The sequence below is a fragment of the Antennarius striatus genome, chromosome 17 (genome assembly GCF_040054535.1).
Source record: "Antennarius striatus isolate MH-2024 chromosome 17, ASM4005453v1, whole genome shotgun sequence".
Taxonomy (NCBI): domain Eukaryota; kingdom Metazoa; phylum Chordata; class Actinopteri; order Lophiiformes; family Antennariidae; genus Antennarius; species Antennarius striatus.
The window spans coordinates 20,379,991-20,402,490 of NC_090792.1; the positions used below are offsets into that span (position 1 = coordinate 20,379,991).

The 22,500-nt window shown below is 49.5% G+C and overlaps 1 protein-coding gene across 1 annotated transcript in view; it reads right to left on the bottom strand.

Annotated features, from left to right (window-relative positions):
* The window catches only part of akap6 (A kinase (PRKA) anchor protein 6), a 75,062-nt gene that overhangs the window by 47,282 nt on the left and 5,280 nt on the right, over positions 1-22,500 (bottom strand). Inside the window, exons 3-12 of the mRNA XM_068338063.1 lie at positions 21,768-21,877; positions 21,553-21,694; positions 20,949-21,467; positions 20,578-20,856; positions 20,346-20,486; positions 20,166-20,267; positions 19,845-20,090; positions 16,385-16,507; positions 14,044-14,140; positions 13,453-13,658 (exon numbers count right to left, since the gene is read on the bottom strand). Coding sequence (XP_068194164.1) covers positions 13,453-13,658; positions 14,044-14,140; positions 16,385-16,507; positions 19,845-20,090; positions 20,166-20,267; positions 20,346-20,486; positions 20,578-20,856; positions 20,949-21,467; positions 21,553-21,694; positions 21,768-21,877 — 1,965 coding nt within the window. The remainder of the gene's footprint in view (positions 1-13,452; positions 13,659-14,043; positions 14,141-16,384; positions 16,508-19,844; positions 20,091-20,165; positions 20,268-20,345; positions 20,487-20,577; positions 20,857-20,948; positions 21,468-21,552; positions 21,695-21,767; positions 21,878-22,500) is intronic.

Here is a 22,500-nt window from a genome sequence, read left to right on the forward strand (position 1 = left end):
ACTCAAGGTTGAGCTCACTCTATTGTGTTCTATCGTGTTTCTATTTACCTGAAGACATCACACACACCTGACACACACACACCTGACACACGCCTGACACACACACACACCTGACACACACACACACAACTGACACACACACACACACACACACACCTGACACACACACACACACACACCTGACACACGCCTGACACACACACACACCTGACACATACACACACACACACACACACACACACACAAACTACTTTTAAGAGGAGAGATGCGCGAATGAATGAGGCATAAATAAATGATGACAATCAATAAGATAAATGCAGTGTGTGTGTGTGTGTGTGTGTGTGTGTGTGTGTTTAAAGTAAAATACACACCACTCCATTGGAATGTTGTTGACAAAGTGTCTACAGTAGTTCTGCAACAGATTTTTCATCTCACATTTATTTATTATTGAATTATATGTATCACTACATACATTATCTAAGAATAAAATAATAAAAGAAAATAATAAAAATATATTAAATTTATTATATATATATATATTATCAGTGTAATATATACATAAAATATTTATACATGTTATTATATACGTTTTTACATATCTTATTATTATACATATTATTATGACATATTATATATGATATATTATTGTATATCATTAGATATGTTATAATACATTATTATATGTTTTTTATAGACTTATCTTTCTCTCCACTGTCAGAACGTTCCCTCAATTCTTTCTGCAGTAAAGAACATTTAACTGTTTTTAGTTTGGGTGAAAAAAAAAAGTTCTATAAAAGGTGCTAAATGTCAAGGAAGTGAAGACACTCATCCAAAACCTGAAAGTTTTAAAATGTGAAGAATTTGATGAAAATAATTTGGAGAATTTAATAAAGAACTGAGTTTGAAAGACAAATGAATTTAAAGCCAGGAAATAATAAAGACTCAAACATTTGATTTCCAGTTCAGGTGAGGAGACGTCTGTAAACGTCAGCGTCACATTGATACAGAACTGGACCGGTTCATGAAGACCTCAGTCTGACACGACACACACACATCCGTCCTGTTGTTCTCTCCTCCTTCATCCCTCCTTCATCCCTCCTTCATCCCTCCTTCATCCCTCCTTCATCCCTCCATCATCCCTCCATCATCCCTCCTTCATCCCTCCTTCATCCCTCCATCCATCAGCCGGAGTCACCTTCTATTTCATTTACTGATAATTACATGGATTTATTCCACAGAGACGCTTTAATTAGAACGCTGAAATATTGATTGCCTATATCACCCCCCATCCAACGCCCCCATCCACACCTCCATCCCTCCAGTCTCACTGATGTATCCATCCGCCAAGATTAGGTAAAGAACGAGATGCAGTCTCGCTGATGTATTCATCCGCCAACATGAGGTAAAGAACGAGATGCAGTCTCGCTGATGAATCCATCCGCCAACATGAGGTAAAGAACGAGATCCGGTCTCGCTGATGTATCCATCCGCCAACACGTGGTAAAGAACGAGATCCGGTCTCACTGATGTATCCATCCGCCAACACGTGGTAAAGAACGAGATGCAGTCTCGCTGATGTATCCATCCGCCAACATGAGGTAAAGAACGAGATGCAGTCTCGCTGATGAATCCATCCGCCAACATGAGGTAAAGAACGAGATCTGGTCTCACTGATGTATCCATCCACCAACACGTGGTAAAGAACGAGATCCGGTCTCACTGATGTATCCATCCGCCAACACGTGGTAAAGAACGAGATGCAGTCTCGCTGATGTATCCATCCGCCAACATGAGGTAAAGAACGAGATGCAGTCTCGCTGATGAATCCATCCGCCAACATGTGGTAAAGAACGAGATCCAGTCTCGCTGATATATCCATCCACCAACACGTGGTAAAGAATGAGATCCGGTCTCGCTGATGTCGTATCCATCCGCCAACATGTGGTAAAGAACGAGATCCGGTCTCACTGATGTATCCATCCGCCAACTAGCAGTTGTGTCCTGATGCACGACTTGTATCTCGAATAACTCGTATCTCGTTCTACTGTATTGGATTAATATTGATTAGCTGATTAATTTTGGGTTCTATTTCCTGTCTCATTATTGGATGTAAACATTCTGTATTCTAGTTTGATGGACAACATTAAGGCGCTAGTAAACATCCTGATTTCAGGAACTACATCTTGATGATCCCAATTAATTCCTTTATCATCAATTAGCAAACTGCTAATCGGTGATGCTCTGCGCGGCGCAGGAATCATGTGATCATGTGATCATGTGACGTTGTGTAGAGACCAGAGGAGGAATTAAACCGATGTTCATCCGCGTTAAAAACCCACTGACTTCATTTTCTGCCGGCCGAAGCAGGAAGACGCGCCTCAGTTTGAATGTTTGATGAATTATTTTGGAGGCGATCTGTTCCTGCTTCAACATGTTTAATTAAAATATCATTTTAAAACGTAATTAAGTTTTTAATCCGACTGCGAGTGAAAGCAAAGAAGACTCCCCTTGCTTTATCGGAAAAAATTAGATGCTGCCTGCTGGCTCAACACACACACACACACACACACACACACACACACACACACACACACACACACACACACACACACACACACACACACACACACCTTTAGTTACTAGCAAGGTGATTTCTTCTACACAGTTTATATACTTCACAACCCCAGTGTGTGTGTGTGTGTGTGTGTGTGTGTGTGTGTGTGTGTGTGTGTGTGTGTGTTTGTAAACACCCGGCGTGCACCCCCGACAGCGGCTGATGGCCGAGCTAATTATGCATGAAATCAAATATGATTTAACAAACAACTTCACAGGAATTTTCTTTCTATGCTAGGGAACACACACACACACACACACACACACACACACACACACACACACACACACACACACACACACACACACACACACACACACACACACACACTCAGCAGGAGACAGAGGCAGATGATGGTGATGATGGAGTGTGTTATTTGTCCAGATGTGCGGATGTTGGTGTGTGTGTGTGTGTGTGTGTGTGTGTGTGTGTGTGTGTGTGTGTGTGTGTGTGTGTGTGTGTGTGTGTGTGTGTGTGTGTGTGTGTGTGTGTGTGTGTGTGCTGGAGGACGAGGACAAATGCTGCTCCTCCTGTTGCAGCATTCACTGATAATCTCTACTAACTGCATTCTAATCCGTGATAATCTCTTCTCAATCTGAACCACCTGTTACAATAATCCAATAACTTCATCAATCTTTTGACACTAGACGTGACGTGTGCTAAACCCCGCCCATCGATGATGTCACGCCGCTCCAGAGGCATGGCATGTGAATGCCTCCTGATCAGGTGTTCAGACGCTCTGAATGAGTTATAAATAAAGTTTTTTCAAACACTTCCTGTTGTTAAAGTGAATTTAAAAACCGGATCATTAAAAATGTAGCGGCTGCTTCAGGATCAGATTATCTGGGCTCCATTTAAAGGCCCGATCGCAGCGTGGGCTCCAAAATACGCAGATGAGACGTGCCGTTGATTCTGGGGGATGGGGGTAGACGGGGGGGGGCAGATTTTGGGGTCTATTACGGGTAATTAAAGTCCATTCCGCATAATTATCCTCTATTAGACGTAATTGGATGGAGACTGTCTGGAGCGGAGAGCAGCTTCCTGTCAGCATCCAACTTTTCCGACTGGTCCTACCCCCCCACCCCCCATCCTCCGCCTCCTCCTCCTCCATCCCCTCCTCCTGCCGGGGGGGATTTTCTCGCTCGGCTCAAGGACACCATTCTGGTTATTTTCAATATCAAAGATCATAAATCAACACGGTGGCGACTGATTCGGAGGGGGCGGGGCCACGTGAAGATGGAGGAGCAGAGGGGGCGGGGCAACGTGAAGATTATTCCAGTCGAGGCTTTTCTGGAATTAAACATTGAGGACGAAGAAACGGGAACAACAAGACGACGGGAATGCTGGAGAAAAATCCGGAATAAAATCCGGAATTAAAATCCGGAATAAAATCTAGAATACAATCAGGAATAAAATCAGGAATAAAATCAGGAATAAAATCAGGAATAAAATCAGGAATAAAATCAGGAATAAAATCAGGAATAAAATCAGGAATAAAATGCCGAAACAAAAGGAATGCGATCCAAGTACGCTTTATGACCGTCGGCATCTGCCGCCGCCATCGCCCCCCAGGGCCGTCTGCAACTGCATTGTTATGGTTGCCACGGCGACAATGCCACGCTCCCAGTGGGGAGTCAAAAAAATAAATAAACTACACAGGCCTGAATTAGCTCCTCGCTAAGCTACGAACGGATTCCGATGGTTTTATTTTTACGGCCTTGTTAGTCGGGATGGAAACGCATCCGACCGGCAGGATCCGACGTAACAACGCCCGAGGGAGGGGGGGGGATCCGTCCTCAAGGGTGGCGTGAATTTCATCGGACGATTCCGAACGCATTCCGGTGACGCGGCGAAGATGAAGACGTCACGATTAAAAAAAAATTTTAAAAAGAGGACGAAGCGACGGACAGATGGACGGTTGGATTCCATCGTCGGAGAATCCGACAGCGATTCTTGTGAATACGACACTGACGATCTGAAGAAACACCAGACAGAGAGGCTCAAGGGAAATATCCCCGCAGCCGAATGAAGTCCAATCAGAACGCGCCGCTGACGGAAGCAGACGGACGCAGACGGACGCAGACGGACGCAGACGGACGCAGACGGACGCAGACGAACGCAGACGGATGCAGACGGACGCAGACAGACGCAGACGGATGCAGACGGATGCAGACCTGACAGGAAGACCCATGAAGATGAAAACCTGGGTCGACATCGGTGAGGAAGAGGAGAGCAGACCCCCCCCCCCCACTCTGACATCATGTTTAAACTGTGACTACTTCCTGTCTTCCGTCCCAGCATGCACCTGACAGGTTTGCCGATCGTGGGTTCCTCCATATGAACACACCTGGGCGCACGAGGTCCCATGAAGACGCCATATTGATCAGGTTCCTACATTTCCCAGAATTCACCTGGAATCTGGTTCCACTTCACGAACCGTTCACTTCATTTATTCTTTTTGCTTCAAATTCCATATTTGTAGAACCCTGGATTGACGATCTCTCCGCCTCCACCCGGCGCCGCTAACGCTAACGCTAACGCTAGCACACACACTTCCTGTCGGCGTGGAGCTCCTCGGTCAAAGCGAAATAATTGTCAATGAATATTTAACAAGGCTTCCGATGGGGGGATAGAATCCTCCTCTCCGTCTCTCCGTCGCTGCGATCCGGGCGGGGGTGGGGGCGGGTCGGGGGGGTTGGCGATACGGCGCGGTCAGCGGTGCGTTCAGGAGCCGCAGGATTAACGGAGAGGAGATGATGAAGTGGGAATAAATACTAAACAAACCGCTTCTGCTTCCTGTCCGCGTTCGGGAGCGGCGCCCGGCGGCGGAGTTAGGGGGGGGGCAGCGTGCGGCCGCCATCTTGTGTCCTCCTCCTGCCCCCCCCGACACCCCACCTCGGACTCATGAAATCGTAATCCCCCACCGGAGGCGTTTGTAATTTTTAATCCGCTGTTGATCTGAAATATTCAGGCGGGCTCCAGCCGTCGCCGTGGCGACCGGTCCCGCTGAGAGCGAGGGCGGGGTGCAACGTAGGAGGAGGAGTCAGGATGAGTCCACCTGATGTGGGCACGCCACTATAGTTGTGATAGACTCCGCCTCTTTAGACTGCCCATTTAGACTCCGCCTCTTTAGACTCTGCCTCTTTTGACTCCGCCTCTCTAAACTCCGCCTCTTTAGACTCCGCCTCTTTAGACTCCGCCCCTAAACGCTTCCCTCTGTTCAGCAGCTAGCCTGGAGGCTAACGGAGGCTAACGCAGTTAGATAAAATCAAAACATCCCAAACAATCTCCAGCCTCTCATCACACATCTATCAGCCCCTCTCTCTCTCTCTTGCCCCCCCTACCTACCCTCCTGCCCCCCCCTCATTGTAATCAGAGCCCTTATAGCCAATCTGCTGGCCGTAAACCTGTCTGCAGCCCGATGATGTACGACTCACAGAATTACCTTATCGGCCTGTGATTTACTGCCCCCCCAGGTAGAGAGACAAAAACAGGCTCCACACCTCCGTGGCCCCCCCTCCCTCATCCCTCCATCCCTCCTGCTTTCATCATTATTCCATTAAATCTCTTCTCCTTCCTCTCATCACCACGTCTTTTATCTCCTATTTTGCTTCCCTCCATCCTCCTCCTCTTCCTCTCCTCTTCCTCCTCCTCCTCCTCCTCCTCCCCTCCTCCTCCTCCTCTCCTCCTCTTTATTCTCTCCTCCTCTTCTCAGCGGGAGCCTCTTGTTTTCATCCTCATCTCTCTCTAATCCATCCTGGAACCTCTTCCACCCGTTTCTCAATCCACACCTCATCCCTTCCTCTTCCTCTCGTTCTCATTCCCTCACGTTTCCCCACATTTTCCTCCGAGCTGTGAACGTTAACGTCGTTCATCCTCATCCCTCCATCATCCCTCCATCATCCCTCCATCATCCCTCCATCATCCCTCCATCCCTCCCTCTTTACCTAACCATCGTTTTTCTTTTGTTTTTCCATCAATCCCTCGTTCATCACCCACATCCTTCCTTCCACACCTCTTTCCTCTCCCCATCCAGCTTTCGTTTTCAAATTCTTCTCTTCGTTGTGTGTGTGTGTGTGTGTGTGTGTGTGTGTGTGTGTGTGTGTGTGTGTGTGTGTGTGTGTGTGTGTGTGTGTGTGTGTGTGTGTGTGTGTGTGATGTGTGTGTCAGAAACACACACATCTTCCTCCTTCAGTGTAAAAGCAAACCCCATTCCCATGCTTTTATTTTGAAATAAAGTTTATATCTATTCTTAATTCCTATTTTGTTGAACTGAACGTCCTTAAATGAGTAAATAAAGTATAAATATAGTTATAATGACACTGTAAAAAATGATAAAAATGATATCATAAAAATTAGGAGTTAAAAATGACATTAAATTTCTTTCCAGCACAAAATAAACCTGTTAAGTTTTGTTTGTTTGTTTGTTTGTTTGTTTTAGTTGTAAACAAGAATAATTTTTTTTATTCCTTTTTTTAATTTGAGATGAAATCGGAGGCTCATTTTTGCTTGTCTTCACTCGTGGTGCGTTCACACCTCCCTGGATATTTGAGGACTTTTTAGACTTGCTCGGTGAGGTGATGGAGACGACGGCGGATTAACCGCACAAACTCCTGATTCTGACCCCTCCTTTCCAACTTTCCCTTCCTCTTCCTCTTCCTCAGTTCCACCACAACTTCCCATCAGACTTCCCACTCCGATAATCGCCGTGGCAACATGACACAAACCCTGTGTGGCCTTGTAAAAAAAAAAAATTTAAAATAAAAGGAAAAACACATTTTACATATTCACTTTTCACCGTCCCCCGTAATTAAATGTTTGAAAAATATCAGGAATGGAAAATTAAAAGAGAAAACGCGTGCCGACACCACTATCAATTTATTTCCTCTCCCAGAATGCATTAGATCGCCGTGGGCAAAGACACAGAAAGAGGTCTGCGCCGTTTTTTTTTCTCTTTTTTTTTCTAAACTCCGGTTATAAATTACATTTTGGAGTGCTTTGGCATGCGGCCGCCACGGAGAGCAGACAGCGTTAATTATTTCTTATTGGGATCGGCGGCGATTATTTGCATATTTCATTTAGCGCTTGTGGATGTTTGCAGGTGAGAGGAGGAAAACAGGAGCGCCGGCGCTCACTTTGTGTCGCCACAACTTTTTGGATTAAATAGAATTACTCAGTGACCGCGTGTGTGCTTCGCTGTCGCTGATTCTGGCGTGTTTCCCTCCCCCCCCACCACCACCGTTAACGGCGATAATGAACGGCGTCCGATTGAAGAACGCTAGGTTTGGTTAAAGCAACAATTACGACATCGGTTCCGCTCCGTCGGCCTCGCCGGCGGATCGACGGGAGGAAATCTGAACGTTTTAGTGGCTTAATGGAGGAACCGGGTCCGTCTGGGGGGGCGTTCATACCAAACACGTCGGAACGGGTTCTTTAGGAACGCTGGGAGACGAGCGGGAAGATGGGAGGAACAAACCGGAAGTCAACGGAAAGACGGTCAGAAGGCGTTGATGTCCAATCCAGTTTAAACCCGCGGAACCGGCGTGAAGGAAAACCAGATCGGAGGTCCGACGCTCCGCCTCCAACCAGGCAACAGCTCGGGGAAGTTTCACCAAACGGGACACCGTCGCCGCGGAAACGCCTCTTTGGGCTCCGATAGCGGCGTTCCGTCTCCATATCAAACACCTCCTGAAGTTCCAAACTTCGCTGGAGTCCCACTTCCTGCTCCGGTACGCTCACACATCGCCCCCGGCGACGCGTTTATCACTTTCGAAATGACCTGGAAAACGCAGCTTTGCGAATCTTAAACCGCGGATTAACACCAACACGCCGTTTTTTTCCAGCGCAAACGATCTTGATGGAGTCGCGGCGCGGCTAAACCAACTCCCTAAACTTCCAACTTTAATCTTAATTTATGTAAAGTGCTGCGTGGAGGAGCTGCAGGAGCGGCGCCGCCGTCTGATTGGCTCATCGGCTATCAGGCAGGAGTCCAACGCCGTAATTTGATTTAAAGAGCTGGTAATAACCCCGGGTCAATATTTAAATCACTCAGAGGGGGAGAGGAGCCAATCTGCATGCCCCCCCCCCCACCGTCCTCGTCTTGTTAGAATATCTGTCACCACACCCTCCTCTTCCTCCTCCTCCTCCTCTTCCTCACCTAGAAATCCAAACAAAGACCAACGACCAGGAAAAGTTTCGCTTGGCGGTGCGTTCGCTGCTGCTCCGACATTCCACGACTGGGGGGGGGGTTCAGCTGGTTTCCTCTTTCATGTCGCATCAGCGATAAAATTGCAATTTTGATTTTCTATCTGATGTTTTTGTCTTGGGGGGGGGGGCAAAAATTTAACATTCGGGAAGAAAATGATTCGTTAGAAACGAACATTAACGTTTAAACCTACGATGGGAAGTTAGAGTTAAAGTTATTCAAAGTTAGAGTTAGAGTTAGTCAGAGTTAGAGTTAGAGTTAGAGGTAAAAGTTAGTTAGAGTTAGTCTGAGTTAGTCTGAGTTAGACTTAGTCAGAGTTAGTTACAGTTAGAGTTAGTCAGAGTTCGTCGTGTTTAGTCTGAATTAGAGTTAGTCAGAGTTAATTAGAGTTAGTTGTCTTTTTACTTCCTCCCTCACATGATCCAGCGTCAGCCAATCAAACGACAGCGATGGGTTTAAATAACATCCTCCTGCTGGTCCAGCAGATGAGTGTCAGCCCCCCCCCCCCCCCCCGTTCTCCATCCCCCCCCCATTGTCTGCCTCTCCTTTACCTTCACCCCCACCCCTCCTCTCTGCCCCCCCCCCCCACCATCGCTCCTTCTGTGGTCTGTGGGGTGAAATAGAGGCCTGAGGCCAACAAGCTGTCTCCACCAGACACACTGATAAGACACACACACACACACACACACACACACACACACACACACACAGTCACTATACAAGTGCCAACAGCCCCAAATGTACAAGTGCTTTCCAAACACACACACACACACACACACACACACACACACACTAAACGGTATTTAACTCACTTCAGACAGTATGAAGTGTCACCTGGGAGGTCACCTCTTAGCTAAAAATGTTCTCCCTCTCTCTCTCTCTCTCTCTCACACACACACACACACACACACACACACACACACACACACACACACACACACACACACACACACACACACACACACACACACACACACACACACACACATCTTGTAGTACAAGATGTCTAGAAACACAGTAAACCTGTGTATTTTTTGTGTTACCAAACTTTGTGAAAGTGTGTGTGTGTGTGTGTGTGTGTGTGTGTGTGTGTGTGTGTGTGTGTGTGTGTGTCTGTGTGTGTGTGTGTGTGTGTGTGTGTGTGTGTGTGTGTGTGTGTGTGTGTGTGTGTGTGTGTGTGTGTGTGTGTTCTAACAGGATTGGTTCCTCAGGTCTAATCTGGACCCCTCACCTCGTCTCCACCTCAGCCTGGACGACACGCCCAACCTCCCCCACCTGCCCCCCCCACCTGCCCCCTCACCCCCCCTCCTGTACCCCCCAGGACAAACTGGGATGCTTCCAGACTGACACTCAAATCATCTCTATAAATTATGCAGTGCGGCTTCATATTGTTGAGCGTGAAGTGGATGGGGGGGGGCACATCCGACACATCCGACACACACACCAGCAAATCTTGCAGGTAGATTAAACCTAAGTTATTAAACCTGACTTATTAAACCTGACTTATTAAACCTGATTTATTAAACCTGACGTATTAAACCTGATTTATTAAACCTGACTTATTAAACCTGACTTATTAAACCTGACTTATTAAACCTGACTTATTAAACCTGATTTATTAAACCTGATTCATAGAACCCGACTTATAAAACCTGACTTATTGAAGCCCAGCTGGTCTCAGGTCAGCAGGAGGTCCTGGATTGATCATCTGCTCCTTGAATCCCAAGATTATCCAAAAATAACAACAAGAACCAACACACACATCCCTGTGGTCATTTACAAATTAATTAAATTAATTAAATATGTGTGTTTTATTTTTTAATTGGTGACACACTTCCTGTTTGGATCAGTTCTTCTTCTGTGGTGTTCAGGTTATTTAAAAGTAACAGAGAACGACTGGAGCTGCAGAGGAAGATTCAGATGAACAATCCATTCAGTGTGTGTGTGTGTGTGTGTGTGTGTGTGTGTGTGTGTGTGTGTGTGTGTGTGTGTGTGTGTGTGTGTGTGTGTGTGTGTGTTCACACACTCCAATCCTCTGTAATGTGACAGACAAATCCCACTAAGCTGTTAAATATTACACTGCTTTCACACTCGTATTAAACACCTTTCTACCTCTGTCACACACACACACACACACAACACACACACACACACACACCACACACACACACACACACACACACCTTCAGCACTACAGATGTCACTTGAAAATGTTCATATCTTCATACATGCGATGCGGCGAAGATGTGGCGTAAGACAATCGTGTGTGTGTGTGTGTGTGTGTGTGTGTGTGTGTGTGTGTGTGTGTGTGTGTGTGTGTGTGTGTGTGTGTGTGTGTGTGTGTGTGTGTGTGTGTGTTCTAATCCCCGCCGCTGCCCGTCTCGTCACAGCGTTATATTTGCTGCTATCACTGTATCTCCTCTTCGCCTCCTAATCCCGCCGCCCCGGCTCTGATATTTCCTGACATTTACATGAATCACTCGTCTCCAGATGGATAGACGGGGGGGGGCAGGTGATGGGGGTGGCTCTAGAGGATGGGGGGGTGGGGAGTCGATGGAATAATGAGAGGCTGTCACCTGACGGTATGTTAATGAAATAAAGAACCTGAACGCGACGCAAAGTCGATTCCACGTCTGAAATTTATTGATTTTATTGATCATTTGTTTATTTTTTATGTTCAAATAAAATTTAAAAAAACAACGTGAAACAAAATAAAATAAACCTTAAACGCGTAACGAATGTCGGATCCTTTGACGTCGATCATCCTGATGGATCCACACGCGTGTAATCAGGATGATGTCATCATCGGGCGTGGCAGACTCCGCCCCCGGCACTGCGGCGGCGCCGGGGGCGGGACGTGTCGTTCACTTCTGCTCTTAATTGAGGTAAAGCTGGAGATTAAGAGGATGAATTATTGATACGCTTCGGTTTTTAATGAACGAGGTGATAAATTTTGAACGAGGTTCATAATTTGATGAATTTATTCCACTTTGCCCTTTAATCTGCCCTTTAGTCAAGGTTAGCTCCGTTTAAAACACACACACACACACACACACACACACACACACACACACATGCCAATGCTAACGGTGCTGCTCGTAAACCTGCAATTAAACCCCAAACACACACACAAACAAGTGTGTTTACCTGACCTTTGACCCCTTGGTTACGACCGTCTCATCTTTTTAGTGAGGTTCATAAACACACACACACATAAACATGACGCCCTTGTCCGACCTTGCAGCCCCCCCCCCCACACACACACACACACACACACACTCCCTGCTGGCAGTAATTAGGTCGTGCATCTGATTGTCATGAAGGAACAGGAGCTGATAATGAAAACACAGCGGCTCCTTCAGACGCTCTCATTGGTTCATGTTGTCAACATCAGATCATGTGACCAACTCACAGCCACACGGACACACGGACACACACACTGCATGGCCTCTGCATGATTCCTGCATGATTTCTACATGATTTCTACATGATTCCTACATGATTCCTACATGATTCCTACATGATTCCTACATAATTCCTACATGATTCCTACATGATTCCTACATGATTCCTACATGATTCCTACATGATTCCTGTATATGATATGTAACCATGGAAACGCAGGAACGGGCTCACATGGAAACGTCTCATGATCAGATTTTAATCCCGACTTGGAATCTCAGATAATTCACTCTGGACAAAATCAGTCCGATCCAGTCCTGACTGTATACCTTCATTAATCCATCCGTCTGTCGACCCGCCCACATTCACACGACCCCGCCCACATTCACACGACCCCACCCACATTCACACGACCCCGCCCACAGTACCGATGTCAGCCTGTAGCTGGAAACATTTCTCCGACCTTCTGGTTCAAATGCGTCGGCTTTGGACGGTTTAAATCCTGACTTTGAGGATTATCACCCCCCCCCACCACCACAGCAAACACCGGAGTCTTTTCAGGACTCGGTTCGATGGAACCAGAAGGTTCTGAGGTCCAGTCCCTCCATCAGAACAGAAGCGTGGAAACGGGGAACAGAAGTTTGTTGTTGGGGGTTTTAGGAGCAGAAATAACGAGTGGACTGTTAATGTGGTGCAGCCACGTAGCTAATGGACACACACACACACACACACACACACACACACACACACACACACACACACACACACACACAGGTAGCTGGCTAATGGCTGTCACTGTTGACTGATCATAGTGATCAAACTGCTGCAGCACTAATTACAACTAAACAACCTGAAAGCAACCAGTCAGGAGGAAGAGGAGGAGGAGGAGGAGGAGGAAGAGGAGGAGGAAGAGGAGGAGGAAGAGGAGGAGGAAGAGGAGGAGGATGAAGCTGACAGATGTACGGAGTGAATCCTTCCTTCTTTATTTGTTTCTCTGGTCTCTGATTTATGATCTGTGTTCGTTTGCTTTGGTCTGAGCAGCTCCAGGATCTTTAGAGGATCATAAAACATAAACATCTGGAGTGTGTGTGTGTGTGTGTGTGTGTGTGTGTGTGTGTGTGTGTGTGTGTGTGTGTGTGTGTGTGTGTGTGTGTGTGTGTGTGTGTGTGTGTGTGTGTGTGTGTGTGTGTGTGTGTGTGTGTGTGTGTGTGTGTATCCACTCGTTCTTTACCTTCAGGCTGTCCGTCGGGCTGGACGCCCCTCCCACCTCTGGGGGCGTGTCCCATGCCGGCGTGAAGCGCTCGTGTGATTGGCTGGTGTAGAGGAGGCGGGCCTGGATGCAGCGCAGCGAGCGCAGCATCCAGCCATGCTGGCGCCGGATCTGTCGCTGGAGCTGATCCCATTGGCTGGACACCATGTGGAGGATGTCCTTCAGACCTGGGGGGCGGAGTCAAGGGATGAACGACAAGATGGGGGGAGGGGTCGATCGAATTGTCACATGACCGTCGCTCAATCGGTCCAAAATGAGGAACCATTGTTCTGTTTCTAGAGTCCCAAGAAGATCAGAACCCCGCCCCTCCAGCCCTAACCCCGCCCCCAGGCCTAACTCCGCCCCTTCAGCCCCTAACCCCCCCTCCTTTCTCTCTCCTCCAGTCGTTCTGTTTCCTCCCTGAAGGTCGCCGTTAATCCAAACATTAATAATGAATGAAACGGCTTCATTATGTGTGTGTGTGTGTGTGTGTGTGTGTGTGTGTGTGTGTGTGTGTGTGTGTGTGTGTGTGTGTGTGTGTGTGTGTGTGTGTGTGTGTGTGTGTGAGCCCACCTGACTGGTGGGTGGGGATGACCGACAGCAGCGCTCTGCCGTCTCCCATGATGCTCTCCTTCAGGGCGCTGTGGTCGTCCACGTCCAGCTTGAAGGCCTGAAACCAGATCAGAGTCAGAACCGTCTGGACCAATCAGAACGCGTCTGGGTGTTAGGGGGCGGGGCCACACATTAATCATGTGATCATCGATCGACACCTTAAAGGATTGATCGGGACATCCTTTAAAGTCACACCTGAGGTGTGACGTTGTTGTAAACCGACCGGAGGTCACAGGGTCGTGACCCCAGATTGAAGAACACATGGAATGCCCCGGGAATGGAACGCCCCCCAGTGGACGGAGAGAGATCTCTGGAAAGACCTCCCAAAAACACCTCAATAATTACTGATTATTGATCACCGATTGATGATTACTGATTATTATTTATTGATCACTGATTATTGATGACTGATTATTATTTATTGATTACTGATTATTGTTGAGTGATTATTAATTATTGATTACTGATTATTGATGACTGATTAATAATTATTGATTACTGATTACTTTTAACCCCAGCCGTGTTTTTACACCACTGCTGGTTGTGATCGTCTCCTGTGGTCGTTTTCACACACAATCTGCATTTGGAAACAATTTATCCACTTTAGAATGGAGGGAGTCCCCCCCCACCACCACCACCCTCCCCCCACTAACACCCCCCGCCCCCCCCAGCAGTGTGTTGCTGCTGCTAATGGGATTCAAAGGCCTGGATCGCCCATCAAACCCAATCAATAGGCCTTTCATTGGCCGCCATCTCTCAGTTCCTTACAAAGAGCAGCCTGTGTGTGTGTGTGTGTGTGTGTGTGTGTGTGTGTGTGTGTGTGTGTGTGTGTGTGTGTGTGTGTGTGTGTGTGTGTGTGTGTGTGTGTGTCTTCTCGCCTCACTGATCTCCCCGGGGTTCCGGAAAGACCTGTGCTTATTCGTACCACGCACCCCAAAACACATATAGACACACACACACACACACACACACACACACACACACACACACACACACACACACACACACACACACACACACACACACACACACACACACACACACACACACGTATATAAACACCAGCTGGACCAAATATTCAATGGGGAGAAGAACTGCACTCCACCCGCTGCTGCCCTGGAGCTGTGTGTGTGTGTGTGTGTGTGTGTGTGTGTGTGTGTGTGTGTGTGTGTGTGTGTGTGTGTGTGTGTGTGTGTGTGTGTGTGTGTGTGTGTGTGTGTGTGTGTGTGTGTGTGTGTGTTTGTGTGTGTGTGTGTGTGTGTGTGTGTGTGTGTGTGTGTGTGACAGGAGGAAGAATGGAGCCTCGTCTTCTTTTAAACAAGCTTCTCTCTGTTTTTAACGTCGGGATGAATTGTATCTGTTTTGATAAACAAAAGTAAACAAACAAACAAACAAACAAACAACAAATCTCAGGGGCGTGGCCTAAGGGGGCGTGGTCCCTGACCTCTGATGACATTCATTGCTGGTTGGTTTGTCTGTAGCCACACTTCAGCACGGCGAGGGGGGGTGCCTGAATCACAAGTGAGTGTGTGGGGGGGGGCAGGGTGAAGAGTGAGGGGCGGGGCAAGGGGAGGGGCTCCGGAGCTACAGATTACATCTGATTGACAGCTTTGGGAATAACCAGACCTGTGATTCCGAGCTCTAATTGGATAATCCCGTCTCACACCAGAGGAGGGGGGGTTGGGATTAGAAGGGGGGGGGTAGAAACCTTCATCAGCGACCTTCAGTGACCTTTCTAATGGAGGGGGCTGACGATGAATCGACCACAGAAAGACAAACTAAAAGAAAACATGATTTAGTGAAGAGAGAGAATCAACAAATCAACACACACACACACACACACACACACACACACACACACACACACACACACACACACACACACACACACACACACAGACACACACACACACACACACACACACACACACACACGCTAGCAGCGGTTCAAAGTCCCATTAGCGATGCCTTTTCATCCTCGCTTGCTTTATTTAACGAGACGCCAATTAAAGAGAATTCTAACTGAAGCTAACCGTGGCTAACGCTAGCAGCGCCTGGCAACCACAACAAAGTCACATGAGTAAACAAACCGTAAACAAACCGTAAACAAAACGTAAACAAAACGTAAACAAACAAACAGATGCAGAGTGGACTGTGTGTGTGTGTGTGTGTGTGTGTGTGTGTGTGTGTGTCTGTGTGTGTGTGTGTGTGTGTGTGTGTGTGTGTGTGTGTGTGTGTGTGTGTGTGTGTGTGTGTGTGTGTGTGTGTGTGTGTGTGTGTGTGTGTGTGTGTGTTCTCCCACCAGGTGTGTGTCCAGGTACGCCCTCAGGCTGTCCAGCTCCTGTCTGGGGGGGGTCCAGTTCTCCGTGCTGTCCAGCGCCCCCTGCAGCCACCAGATGAACCCGTCCAGCTGCTGCACCAGGACCTGGGGGGGGGGCAAGGCCGGGTTAGTCACATGACCACCAAACACCATCCAACACCTGCTAGAGGTCCAACCAATCAAAACGCACCGCAAGGCTACGCGAGGAAGAGGAGAAAAGAGGAATCCATGGGAAGGAAGAGGAAGAGGAAGAGGAAGAGGAAGAGGAAGAGGAAGAGGAAGAGGAAGAGGAAGAGGAAGAGGAAGAGGAAGAGGAAGAGGAAGAGTGTCTGGACGGGGCTTCAGAGTCCAGATGAAATCATTCAAGGACATCAAGAGAACAAAAACGAGACCCGCAGGACGGAGCAGGTAAACACATTAACACCCCCCCACAAACATGAGACGGGCTGGAGGAGAGATGAAAGGAACAGAGAGAAGAGAAGGAACGAGAGACGGCTGGACAGACGGCAGGACATCAGTTATCAATACATAGAAGAGAAATGAACCCAAATAAAAAGAAATGAAAAGTAAGAATAAAAACCCAGACGTGACGGAGAAATGTGAGGAGAAGAAAAAGGAAAAAGAAGAAAGAAAAGGAAAAAGAAAAGGAAGAGGAAGAGGAAGAGGAAGAGGAAGAGGAAGAAGTCGAGAGGCCGGTTCGTTGTGTGGTGGATAACTACTGCCATCTGCTGGCTGAGGGGGGAACTGAAGGCGTTCAGAACCATCAGAACGTCACTGATCCGGATCAAACGAACCCGTTTAGGAAGTGAAACCAGCTGATCCCGATTCTGAGGCGTCAGGAGGAGAACCAGGAGAAAAAGATGGAACCAAACGTTTCCATGAAGCCGAAGCTGAAACATGAAAGATTTGTTCTGAGGTGGGAATAAAGAACCTGGTTTGGGTCAGAACCAGAAGGAATGTGTGTGTGTGACGTCACTAATCCACATTAGATTGACTTTGTACAGATTAATTTCTTATAATCCATAAAGTCCATTACCAACAGTTAAAACAATAAAATTAAAAACTACATCTGAAAATTTACATTTTAGGTTTAAAGACATTTTGTTTAATATGTGTGAAATTATTTTAGAACGTTTCTGTGTGTTTTAGAGTCGACCCTGAGGAAGATCTGATCTCCAACCACACATCACCGCGTCTCATCTGAACGTGTGTGTCTGCATGGGATGGGTGAGTGTGTAATGATCAGTGTGTGTGTGTGTGTGTGTGTGTGTGTGTGTGTGTGTGTGTGCAGCAGTATGTTAATTACAGCCATGAACTTAAAGAAAAAAACACATCGATACGATTCGTTATGAAGGAGAGACGGAAATCAAAAGTATCGACGATCGAGAGGAGGAGAGGAAGAGGAGAGGAAGAGGAGAGGAAGAGGAGGGGTTATGAAGGAAAGGAAAAATAGAATAGGAAAGAAGAACGGAAGAGAAAAAGAGGAAGAAGTGGTGAAATAAATAAAAATGGAAGACGAGCGGACAAAACTTTAAAGGAAGGAGGGGAAGAAATGAAGAGATGGAGAAGAGAAAAGAGGGAAAGAAGAGATGAGAAGATGAGAGGAAAGGAAAAGAAAGTAGGAAAGAAAAAGATGACAGGAGGAAGAGGAAGCGATGAAAGCTGGAGGAGTGGAGGAGGACGTGATGAAGACGAGGAGGAGGATGACGCTGGAGCGTGGACAGAGGCGTCGGTCTGGATATCGACCAGCATGCACTGGGCTGCTGATGGCGGCTCTGATGTCTCTAAACCAGTTTGGCTCCTGGGGGGGCAGAACGGCCTGCTGGGAGCTGGAGCACTGATCCCATCGATCAGGACGAACAATCGATCACCGATCGGATCAATGGGGAGGAAAAGTTTCCCAGACGACCAATAAAACAGCCCGATTCCAGGTTTGATTCAGACAAACTTCTCGTCGCAGCGTGAAAACAGGAAATTTTACTCATGAATAATTTCAAATTTACCCCCCCCCATAAAAAAAAACCCACCTGCAGTTTTTTTAAATTAAAACCTTAAAAAGCTTATCTTTTTAATAGTATTTCTGCAGACCTCTAATCTAAATTGTTTTTCTTGTTAAAACAGAGTCAGAACCTCCTGAGTCCACGACCCCCCCACCGGCGCCGCCACCACCCCCCCACACGGGAACTTTCAATTAGATCCACGCGTCACACCGAGAGCGTCGTCCTGTTCTCATTCCTGCTTTCACTTGATTTTTATTTATTTATTACAAATGGAGGGGGGAGGAGTCACAGCTGACTCCGCCTACCAGCTGTCTGTTGCCATGGCAACAAAAACATCTCCACCCCCTTCGTGATTTTAACGTAATCAGCTAACTAGCCACGAGCCGCTAGCTGCAGCGTTTTGTCGCCCCCTGCTGGTGAAATAAAGTTGAGACACTTTTAAAAGCGTCTTCACCTTCTGAGTCTGTTTGTGAGGACACCCCGCCCCCCCTCTTATTTTCTCATCCCTTCTGCCGGTGGGCGTCCCTGCCCCCCCACCGGGGCAATCAGACAAGTGTTGATCTGAGTCTGTTCGCCGCCCCCCCCCACTGGTAGGAGATAGGCCGGCGCCGCCAGACACGGACGCCTCCCGCGTCCGACGGCGCGCCGCCTGATCACATGACCCCGAGAGGACGCTTACCTCACCGACACCCCCCCCACACACACACACCCCCCCCACACCCCCCCCCACCGACACCCCCCCCACACACACACACACTTCTCCCCCCTGCTTGTGTTTTGTTTCCATGCCGGTTCGCGCTTCCTGTGCGGCGTTTTTTACACGATGTAGAAACAAATGATGCGGCGCTCCGATCGAAGGGGGGGGGGGTCAAGGTGAACGCAGCAGCAGCCAGACGGTCAGGAGGGGGGGGGGGGGCTGAGACGAAACAGGAAGTGATGGAGGAAAGTCACCAACGATGGACCCGACGAGCGTCCGGCGGGGTCAGGAGGTCAGGGGGTCACCATGATGATCTTTAAAGTCGCCGCCCCCCCCCCGGCCGGTCCGAACAGGAAGTGACTCAGCTGATTATTGATGGCCCCATTTCTTTTGTCAAGCTGCTCCTCATTGATCCGAACAGAGACGTTACAGAAAATGAAGACGTTAGAGAGCGAAGAGGAGGAAGACGAGGAGGAGGAGTAATTAGAGGGGGGGGGCAGAGATATTGACATTTCCCCATATTCAATATGACAGATATGACTGATTAGTGCTCTTGGCGGCGTCATCAATAATCCACCTGCCAATCAAACGTGACCTTTAAAAGCGAGGTGATGAATTAACGGCGCCGATATCGGCTCCCCGATCCATCAAAGCGGCGGCGGCGGGGGGGGGAGTACGTGAATGTGTCTGCAGACAGTTGGGGAAGTTTTCAGGGACGGGGGGGCGAAGGGGTGGGCAGTCGTACCTCCATCCTCCTCCAGACGTCCTCGTCCCGCCTCCGGACCGCCTCCATCAGCTGCTGCACCAGCGCTGCGCTCCCACTCCCGTCCACCGGGGGCGCCGCCCTCCCCTCCGAGGACCCGCGTCCCTCGTCTTCCTCGGACGGCAGCTCGCTCAGGGGGCCCGACTCGATGCTGCCGTCCAATGACGGAGCAAGGTCGCTGGAGGAGGCGGAGCTGAAGTGTCTGACGAGGCGTCGCCCGACAGGAAGCTGCAGGGAACGGAGGGCAGCGATTGGCTGAGAGCGTTGGTTTTGTTAACACCTGTAAACCGTGTTGGGGTTTACCTGGGGGGGCAGCGAAGGGACGTCCCAGTCGGGGTTGGGCTCCGTTAGGTCCCAGTCGTCCACATCCTGCAATGCATCATGGGTAGAACCACCGCCGCGCCTCTGATGGACAGAAGTTAAAGTGTTAAAATATTCAAATGAGCCCAGAACTCCTCCACCAATCAGGCTGCGGGGACCCACCAGGGGGGCGGACTGAGCCAGACTCTCCAGCTTCATCGCCAGCATCTCCGTCTTCTGGAGCTGGGGGGGCAGCGCCAGGAACTCCTCCGACCCGTAGAAGTGCCCCCGCCCCGGGGCGTCGCTGGGGGGAGGCGGCGCCCCCTGGGGGAGGAAAAGGGGGACACCTGAAAACCATCCGTTCACCTTCGATCTGCTCTCATGGGTCACGGGGCGGGGGGGGGGGGTCGCTCACCTTCTGCCCCTGACGCTTCACGATCCAGACCGCCGTCCTGCCCGGGGGCGGGCGGGGGTCCGAGTCCTCTCCGGACGCCTCCAGGTCTGAGGACAGGAAGTGCTCCCTCCTGGGGGAGGGCACCGACGAGTCGGAGTCGCCCTCGCTGGGCGTCGTCGCCACCGGTTTGGGGATTTCTTGAGGTGTCGATTGTTGGCGGGGGGCGGGTAGGCCAGGTGGAGTCCTCGGGTCGGGAGGCGGTCTTTGGACACCCCCTTGTGGGCCCCCACTTTGGGTGACCTGTTCAGAACCGGGTTCAGAGGTGAGAACTCAGACAACCTGGACTCAAACAAATGGCATTACCACCAAACAACCACCAGGGGGGGGCCGACCTGAAGACTCTCGTGGGACTGGGACACCTGCTCCGGGTAAACCGAGTCCAGTTCCAGCCAGAACCGGGACCGGTCCGGGGGTTCCGCGAGGGAGGGCGTGCTGCGACTCAACTCCGTCTGGAACCGGAGTCCAGAGCCCCTCCTGAGGGTCCCCGGACCCCCCCTGGCCCCGGTTCCTCCGTCTGAAAGCAGAGCCGCTCTCTTGGGTCGTGACGGTTGGGTGGGCGACACGTCGGTGCTGAGGCTGGCCCCCGGGAGGCGCCGCTTGGCGCTCTCGCTGGGGTTGGGCGTGTCCAGGGGCATCGTGGGTGAAGAACCGCTCTGGTCGTTGGGGTTCTGGTCTTCCTCCGGCTCTGGGTTTGGTTCCGCCTCGGGGGGGGGGCCCTGGGGCTCGTCTCCGGGGCTGTAGTCGCTCAACTCGAAGGCGGTGATACCGCAGTCCAACGAAAAGTAGTCCCGGCTGCAGCGGATGGTCAGTTTACCGCAGTCGTCCTCCTCCGTCAGGGCGTCCAGACGCGTCTGCAGACCAGGAAACAGTCAAGAACATCCCAGAACGCCGGGTTCAGAGGTCAAACGGCGGTCCCAACGGACGGGGGGGTCCTACCTGATGCTGGTCCTCGCTGAAGGCCTGCAGGATGTCCGTCTGACGCGTGAAGTTCCCGTTGGAGTCTTGGAGACTCTGCAGGAGACGTTCCTTCAGGACCAGAACCGAGACCCGGAGCTGGTGCCACAGCAGCTGCACCGTCCTGGAGCGACGCGATTGGTCGGTGTGAATAAACGGGACCGGATCGGACCAATGGGTGCTTCAGGAGGACCCACCTGATGTCGACGATGACGCTGACGGAGTAGGACAGCAGCTTCAGGGAGAACTCCGTCTCCAGCAGGGCGTGGATCTGCTCCACATGGTCCGAGATGTCCTCACAGATGTCCTGGGGGGGGGCAGACGGTTAGTACGACATCAAAGCCTCCAATCACACCCCAACACCGACGGGACAGTCCAGAACCTCCGTCCGCCGGGCGCCACGGCAACGAAAGAGGAAGTGATGGAGCACCACGGCGCCACGATTCCTGTTTTAGACGTGAGTCACGTTCATGTGGGGAAACACGGAAAACACGTGTCGCGTGTTGGTCTGTGTTACATACTGTATGTCCTGTGTCATAACTGTTGTTATAACTGCTGTTATAAGCCTACATAGACAGACAGGTGGACTCCAGAGGGAAACCACAGACATGAAATATCAGCAGACGCACGTTTTTGTTCAGCAGAAGGAAAACATATGAAATATGAGACCTGTTCTCCACTGGGGGGTCGGGGTGGGGGGGCCAGATTCTAGGGTCTATAAATAAACCTGACTTTACTGATCCTGAATAAACAAGTAGAGTTCATCCATTCTGAGGCGTTCACACGCTTTCTTTGGTGACTCCAACAAAGTGCAGCGGAGTGGAAACAAGACGGAGAGGAGTGTGTGTGAGTGTGTGTGTGTGTGTGTGTGTGTGTGTGTGTGAGTGTGTGTGTGTGTGTGTGTGTGTGTGTGAGTGTGAGTGTGAGTGT